General features: G+C 50.7%; 1 protein-coding gene across 1 annotated transcript; it reads right to left on the bottom strand.

The window, feature by feature from the left end:
* Positions 1-4,377: 4,377 nt before the first annotated feature.
* Positions 4,378-7,771, bottom strand: LOC104505025 (galanin receptor type 2-like). The gene is made up of 2 exons (XM_010157654.1): positions 7,394-7,771; positions 4,378-5,170 (listed from the first exon to the last, which is right to left on the bottom strand). Exons 1-2 carry the CDS (start codon positions 7,765-7,767, stop codon positions 4,432-4,434), a joined length of 1,113 nt encoding a protein of 370 aa, XP_010155956.1. The 5' UTR covers positions 7,768-7,771; the 3' UTR covers positions 4,378-4,431.
* Between the last annotated feature and the right edge of the window lie 540 nt (positions 7,772-8,311).

Here is an 8,311-nt window from a genome sequence, read left to right as displayed (position 1 = left end):
CCATTCCGTGATTCTATGATTCTTTTCTAGCCCAAAGCTCACCCTGGAGAGCCTGTGTGGTTAGAGAGCATGTCCTGATCCTCTGAAAACCTTGGATTGCACAAGCCCTACAAGCTCTTTCATTGGGGCCGACCTTTAGCTTTTCTCTGGGAAAGCCTTTGACCTGAGCTCAAACATTTCTGCTGTTGGGGTGAAGGATTTGCTGCCCCTTCTAATGAGTATCATCTTCCCTGGTAAAAGAAATGCATGCTTTGGTTCCAGCCTGAGTGTGTGCAACTTCCATTTCCAGCTAGGTCTGAGATCCCAGCCTGCAAATGAGGTTTCTTTTTTTTTCTTAGCAGAAGGCAATATTCAGCCAGATTGAAATGCCAAATGCTTGCCTTCTCCCAGCCTGCCAAGCAAGATGGGTGATGAAGGATCCCACATCACTAGCAATACTCAGCAATGATACTCCCTTTTTAGCTGTGGCTTGTGGCACAGACATTTTAACAGGGTTTTAACCCACTTAGTGTGCATTATTCTGCTTTTAGTCTTTTCTGGTGTCTTAGTCAAGCATTTGGGGATGTTCTAGTAGACAATGACAATCAAATTCCCTGATGGAAAATATTTCTCATGTGTCAAAGCTTTTAGCATGGATTGGTTACAATTCATCAGTCTGTTAGATGACACTAAACAATGGGTGTTTAAATATTCCTTGAAATACACGTCTTTCTCTGGGAGGGCCTGATCCAGAATCCAGCCCAGCAAATTGGAGCCTAACCAGTGGCCTCCCTTTGGATACTTTTATTGATGCAGTTGTGCAAGTTGGTGTGAACTTTCAGGCAGTTGCAGCCCACAGAAAAAAAGGATGCCAGGACTGTAGGGCTGAGAAGATTGTTTTGGCTCAGTCTTTCAGGGAGAGTTGTGTCTGGAGACCCCAGCACGAGGAATGAGCTTAACCACTGCTGGCTTTCCAAGAAGGAGCAGGTTCCATGTTAACCTGTGGCTACTGAGATGAAGAGGAGTTGGGTGGGTTGAGATGGCGTTATTCTTTGAGGAGGCTGGTGTCTCCTGTGACCAGTCTCAGGTGGTGGCAGAAGAAATGGAAGATGTGAAAACAGCTCTCGTGCTCTCATCTCAATGTTATTGAAGAAATTAAAATCAGTGACTGGAGCGCAAAACAAGCTGTAACTCCAGCTCTAATAGTAGCTCACAGTCCCCTCCCCTGCAGTTGCTCCCAGAGGTGTAAATCCTCACCTTGTTCTTCCAGTTCCGGGACTTGGCTTGCTTTGGTGCCTTTAGACTAACTCAGGGAGCTGCCTGCTGCAATACATCTGGCAGTAATATCCTGCTGTGAAGTGCCCAGGGGTGCTTACAGGCCTCTTGAGGGGCAGGGGGAAGGGCATGTGAGGAGGGGTGCCAGGTCCCTGGGGTGCTGATGGGGAGTAGGTGGCTACATGTGAAGGGAGGGTGAGAAGAGAGAGGGGCACTGCAAGCTAAAACTGATGCAAGGCACACCTCGGCTAGCACTGAGGCAGGGGGTGTTGGCCCTTTCACTGTGTAACTGGTTATAAATCTGGTTATAAAACAAAACAATTAGAATTGTGAAGTGCCCCACTTCTAACAGCAGCAAGGACTGGCTGGCAGGGTCCTGTCCTCCCCACTGGTGCATGGCAGTGCCCAAGGCCAGCCACCTCCTTGGCTGCAGAGCAAGAGTGGTGCTTGTGGCTTTTGCCTCTAAGGACCCTGTGCCCGATGAGAGCAATCCCCAGGCAATGAATCTGGCAGATTTCCCTCTCCAAGCCCCTCTCTGAAGGTCCAGCCCTTGGCAAGTGAAAAAGTCACACCCTCCCCCTTTTTTTTTTTTTTTTTGAGGTCTGGTTGAAGATGGTGTGTGGGTGATGGCACTGAGGACAAACTGTCCCCAGAATAGGCTGGGTGATGCGAATCTGTGTGCAAGTAACATAAAACAGTGCTCTGGCTGAGATGATATGGGGTGAAACCCAGGTAGCTCCTGGTTGTACTTAGCTATACAGTTGTTGCAGACACACCTAATGAATCCTGGCTCTTGCTAATGCCTTGCACTTTGCTTGTGACTTGGAGAATTATCTTCTATGCTGAGAGGAGAACATTAGCTCTTCTCTTCTTTCCCCCTGCCCCCAGCTTTTGCTGTCCATTTTGTGCTGTCCCCTAGACTACTTAGACTCTGATGCTCTCTTGCTATACCCGTGGGCCAGTTATTCCACCTGTATACACACTGCAGCCCCTCCACTCACCCATCACAGAGGAAAGCCGGTAGCATGCTAACTCTTGAGTGGATTATGTCTGCCCACAGGTCCCCTCCAAGCCTGATGTTATATTGTACTGGGCTCAGTTCAAGTCCTGGCAGTCTGGGAACAGTTTGACTATTTCCGCTGATGCTTTCTGGCTACGTGGGGAAAAAAAGGTGTGACTAACACATGGTTATGTATATTTCAGTTATGTGGGCCTTGAAGCTAAACCCAACTTGTCCACTGAGTGCAGTTTTGTAAAAAGATTATGTGTTCGCCCAGAAATGCCAAGCAGAATAACAACCCTGGTATCACCAGCATAGCTTCTTTTTCCATTTATTGGAGTATTATTCATCCAAATGAAATTATTGCTCTCTGAAAGCTGAATGCTCTTGATCAGTGGGGAAGGATGGACTTGCTGTAAGAGCAGATAAAGCATTTATTCTTCCTGGGTTGATACTTATCACTCTGAAAGTATCTGAAAGTGTTGTGACTCCTGTCCTGAATCACAGACCATGTTATTTTAATGTCAACTCATGCTACAAGCTCCCTAATGACAGCATTTACATAGGTAATATATTGGGAAGATGGAGAAACAGGCATGGGGGAGGGAGCCCCCAGCAATGCATCCCAGCCCGTGAGGAAGATAGGCTCCATGCTCAAGGGAGATGTCTACCTGCTCATGTCTACTGACCCCAGCTGAAATCTCAAGGACTTGCATTTCCTCCTTGACTATTACTGTTGCACAGGGTGCTGCCAAGCACCTGCACGAGCCACCCAGCTAAACGATGATATGCGTCTACAACAATACACTAAAATTCGTACTGGTCTCTGATGTTAGGAGAGAGAGGTATAATTAAGGTAATTACAAACCATTCAGTATCAGTCAGGGAGAGCAAACTATCTCTCACATGAGAAAAACACAGTATCTGCCCAAACTGTCACAACACAGAGCAAAACCAGGAGTCTCCAGCCAGCCCAAGGAGAAACCCCTGTGTAGGCTCTGTCACCCAGGACAACCAAAACTCAACCCCCAGGATCAGATGAGCTCCCAGTGCACCCCTCAGAGCGGGGTGACTCCTGGCTCTGGCTCTGCCATGGCTCATTGCTGGGGCTAGGGTTGAAACGGGTGCTGTGGTCATCTGTCTGGGTGCCTGGGCAAATCTTAAGGCATTTCTGTTAATGCTGGATGATGGTAAATTCATCCTGTCCAGCAAAATAGATCCAGATGACAAAGAAGCTGGATAAAATTGCTCACTCTCCTGCATGTCAGGAGGAAATGAGATCTGTCAAGTTATTTACTGTAAGACATCTGTAAATAACTTGACAAATGCAATCTTCTTCCCAGCACTCCTGGGTGCCATGACTGCTCTTCAGAAAGCTGCATACTGCAGAGCCTGTCGGGAGCCTGGGGTACAGTCTGCTATGAGGAGTGTCACGGTCTGTTTGGATCTCTCAAATATAAATTTGGACACCTTACTCTGTGATTTCGACTTTATTTCATGGCCTCATTAATACAGCAAACAAAGACAACAAACAGGGGCTTGGCCAGGCTAGTCTATCAATCATGTGCATTCACTTATTCACCATTTAAGTCATAAGGTTTCATAAATTACGGCCCACAACTCTTAATGTCATGCACCTATGAGCAAAACAGGATATAAACTGGTTGGAGCGAGTCGAGAGGAGGCCATGAAGATGCTCCGAGGGCTGGAGCACCTCTGCTATGGGGACAGGCTGAGAGAGTTGGGCTTGTTCAGCCCTGCCTTGCACTGCCCATCTCCCTTGCCATTCCTGCGGTGGGAGCCAGTCTGGCTACATGGGGCGCTGGGAGGCAGAAGAGACTCTGACAACTAACCAACGTGTCCAGAGCAGTGGGGCCACAGAGCAGAGAAGTCAGAAGGATGACAGCCAAAGAGAAGTGGGAGCATTAGTCCTCAGAGTCCAGGTGGTCTGAGGATCAGGAGCAAGTCTGCATCCATTACTTCCCTTGCATGCAGGACGCTGTAGGGGGCAGCTCAGGAGAACAGTTGGTGCATGGAATATGAAGGAATGACAAGGCCGGAAGCAGTGTATATCAGTTTCTGGCTCGCCTTTTCAGCATCCTCCTCTCGCACTGTGGGAAAGGGTGGCCTGAAGCTGATGACACAACCAAGCTGGCAGATGGTGTGGAGCTTGGCCACTAAGAAATATGAAAGGGCTTGGAGGAACAGGAGGGGACTACCATGGAGGCTGGGTTTGGCTTGCACCTGTTATTTGGCTTGTGCATCTGGGACACTTCAGCGGAGCCTGCCTCAAATCCAGGCCCAGTGTGGGCAGCATGCACCACGTGCACCTTGTTGCAGTGCTTTTTCCTCAAGAGACAGCTGAAAACTTTCTTGAAGCCCTTGCGGAAGTGCTTGGAGACCAGGGCGTAGACAATGGGGTTGAGGCAGGAGTTGGCATAGGCCATGCAGTGGGAAAGCAGGCGGAAAGCGTAGGTGACCTGATTGAAGGGGAAGTCTCCATAGAGGTATTGGAGGATGACTATGTGATAGGGCAGCCAGCAGAAGCAGAAAAGGATGGTTACAATGATGATCATCTTGGTTACTTTCCACTTGGCCTTCTTGGACTCTGATATGTCTTCCAGGGGGTCCACTGCTGTCCACAGGTACTTGATGGTCCTGGTGTAGGAAAGGCTGATGACCAGCACTGGGATGGCATAGCCGAAGGCAAATGTGCTGGTGTCCATGACCTTGCGTCTCCACTCCTCCCAGCCAGGCACACAGATGTAGCTGGACTCCCACTCAATCAGCTCATAGTAGCTTAGATAGGGCCCAGCAAAGACCATGGAGAGGCCCCAGATCAGAGCCATGGCAGCCACCGCATTGTGGAGGGTCCGCAGCTCCCGGGAGCGCAGTGGATAGCAGATGGCCAGGTACCTGGAGGGGAGAGCAAGGTAAACAGCACTGAGATTTCAGCAAAGCTCTGCCTGGCCACTTAAACTCCAGGGACAAGAGAGTTTTCTTCATTTTCCTGAAGGTCCCTGAGTGGCCCTACATATTATCTCACACCCTCCTTGAGATACAGTCCTGAGCAAAGCAGCTTTTCTCTTTCTAGCAAGGATGGTTCTCCTCCCACAAGCTTCGGCTGGCTCACCCCTGTGTAGCTGGTTATATCCCTAAGCTAGGGCCTAAGAGATGGTACTGTGGGGACCATGCAGGTATCCACTGCTTGGCAGAATTTATCTAGCAGCAAGTGGTCTGAACTGAGGATTCAAGACCCGGGGAAGCTTCACTGGGTGATGAGCACTGTGCGGGCTCCTGGACACTGAGGGCATATTTCCAGCCTTCTCCGGTTTTTGGATCAGCCTGGCAGGGGGGAGATTTGCTCAACGGAGCTGTGGCTGCCTCCACCTTGGTACCAAAGGGACCAGGTAGGCCCTTGCATTTTGGTACTGTCTGCTTTCTCAGGCCAGGCCAAAGCAGGCAGTGATGGTCTGTCTGCTGCCTCCAGTAACAGTGGCCAGATACAGCGCAATGGACAGCTCTGCTCCTACCTCCAGGCAGCACCACAGGGCAAAGATGTAGATGTGAGCAAGGAGAGAAGGTGGCTTTGTGCTTGTGGATAGGGGATGGAGAGGAGCTGTCAGCACAGACAGGAGTGCAACTGCTGCAGCCTCAGCCTTCCGGCTTCCATAGAAAGATGCTCATCTGAGGCACTGTAAGGCCAGCCGAGCAGGTAGACAAGGCATGCAGTTTGTGTGAACGGGCACCCATGCAACAAAACCCATGTTGCTTGCTGGTCCTGTCATCCTGAAAGCTTCCAGCAGCTCTGCTAGAATCACTTCATGTCATGCTGAAATGCAGCCACCCCTTGCGTGGAGCACTGCACTACAGCACACAGTTGCAGCCAGAAACAGAGAGAACACAGGCACTAGCACCTTGCCAAGATGTGCTTTTTCTTATATACTGTCCCCATTTCTGAGCTGTCTGGAGCAGCAGACTGCACTCGTGACATAGGTGCAGGGAAGCGAGAGGCTTAGGCCATGAGAAATCTCAGGTCTTCCTCGTGACAGCCAAATTGTGTAAGCACTGGAATACCAAAGGATTTGGATATTTTTGTTGGGGGTTCCGTGCGACCCCCTTGGCCCAACCAGGGGATGCCGGCATCTCAGGGTGGGTGACTTGCTGAAGTGTCAGATCACTGAGTCCAGGTGCCCATTTCTGCATGTGGCACCTGGGAGCTGGATGAAGTGGAAGCCGGCTGGAAGAGTAGCCAAACCACACTTTCTGTGGGGATTTAAGCCATCCCAGCTATTCTCTGGTACTGACTGCAGGGCTGTGCACCTCTTCATTGCAGAGGGCTATTTGGCCCTATCATGTCTTGGTACCTTGGAAACAAGCACAGCGAGCAAGATGGGCCAGGACATGTTTACTGTGGCAGCCGAGGCTGGAGCTTACCCCAGTGGGGACTTCTTCCTCATCCTGGACTGTTAGTGAGGGCTCAGCCAGAAGTGAGGCAGCTGACACAGCTGCCTTACAGAACCCTTGGGAACAATGTAGGTGGCACTGACTGGGGCCAGGGTGTCCTAGGTGACCTCCAAAGAAGGGACTTGGCTCATGATGCGGGTGTCTTTCTGTGCAGCATGCTGGAAGGCTGGGGGGTGCTGTGGGAATAGGAATGGCCAGATGACAGGTTTTGTGCTGGGCTGGCAGCCCCTGGGGAGCGAGAGGTGTGTTTGTTGCAGGACTGGGATCTCTCGGGTATTTATGTGGCTTCTCGTATGGTGCCCTCTGTTTACCTTGCTGCCTGCACATGATGCTTCTCTGAAATGGTGGCTTGTGGACAGCCATTACCCTCTAAGTGTCATCTCTAATACAGAGCTAGGTGACTCTCAGTGGAAGTCTACGGCACAGCGTGGAGCTGAGCTTGGGTCTCAAGTGCTCTAACCAGAAAGTGCAGACGGGAGCAACACCAGCTTTGCGCTTGAGAGATCTGGAAGTGCTGCTTGGGGGTTGTTAGGGCAAGGGAGACACAACTGGTCCCCAGTGCCTTTGGCATGGATCGATACCACTGGGGCTTGAACCACCTGCCTAATGGTCGTGGGCCATAATCTTCCTATGCCCCACTTCCCCAGCCCAAGGGCATCTTTAGACTGTTACCTGTCCACAGAAACGACAGCCAGAGTAAAGCTGCTAGCATACATGGTGAGGTAGATGAAGAAGTGGACAGCCTTGCAGATGAAGGAGCCGAAGACCCAGCCCTCAAGGGAGTAGATGGTGGCCTGGAAAGGCACGCAGAAGACAATGAAGAAGAAGTCAGCCAGGCTGAGGTTGAAGATGAAGAAGTTGGTAGTGTTGTGGCTCATTTGCCTGTTGTGCAGTAGCACTGCCAGCACCAGGCTATTGCCCACTGTGCCCAGGAGGAAGATGAGGATGAAGACCACAGGGACAATGACACTGGCTGGGCTGAACTGGTAACTGTCGGAGGAGTTCCAGTACCCAGCCAAGCTTGCGAAGTCCTCATGTTCTGTCATTCTGTGTTGTGTTGAGATGTTGGAGTCTGGGGCAACACAGGGAAAGATGTGAGAGACTGGAGAAACACTGCTTAGCCTGTTAGCTTGGACAATGGGCCCATTGGCTCACTGAACACACACAGCCCCATTTTCAGCTCTTTGACCCACATGCTTTTCAGCAAATTCCTCTTGATACTGCTGGCTTGGAGTAGGGTAGGGTGAGGTAGGGTAGGGTGAGGTTGGGACTAAGGGGTGCCCTGCTCCCCCATTCTGGCGCTGGAATGAATCCACAGCCCATATTCAGATGCTGCCTTAGACTAATGATGCTGGAGGTGAGGTCTGGGGGAGAGGAAAGGATGGCATCTATCCACAGCTTCTTTCTCTATGGGAGAATGGAGCGAGGATCTCTGCTTCCCAGCTGGTCCAGCTGAGGGCAGAAGGGGTGTGATGTTCTTTCCCAGCAATGGGGCTCCAGTGCCAAACCAACCAGCTGGACAAGCCAAGATGTTTGCTCCCCCAATACTGACATGCAGAGTTTTATCCCTCCCCTGCTCTCAGCTATTTT

The sequence above is a fragment of the Eurypyga helias genome, unplaced genomic scaffold (genome assembly GCF_000690775.1).
Source record: "Eurypyga helias isolate BGI_N326 unplaced genomic scaffold, ASM69077v1 scaffold33698, whole genome shotgun sequence".
NCBI classification, from domain to species: domain Eukaryota; kingdom Metazoa; phylum Chordata; class Aves; order Eurypygiformes; family Eurypygidae; genus Eurypyga; species Eurypyga helias.
Note: the sequence above shows the minus strand (reverse complement) of the source record. Positions and strands in the feature narration are given on the sequence as shown.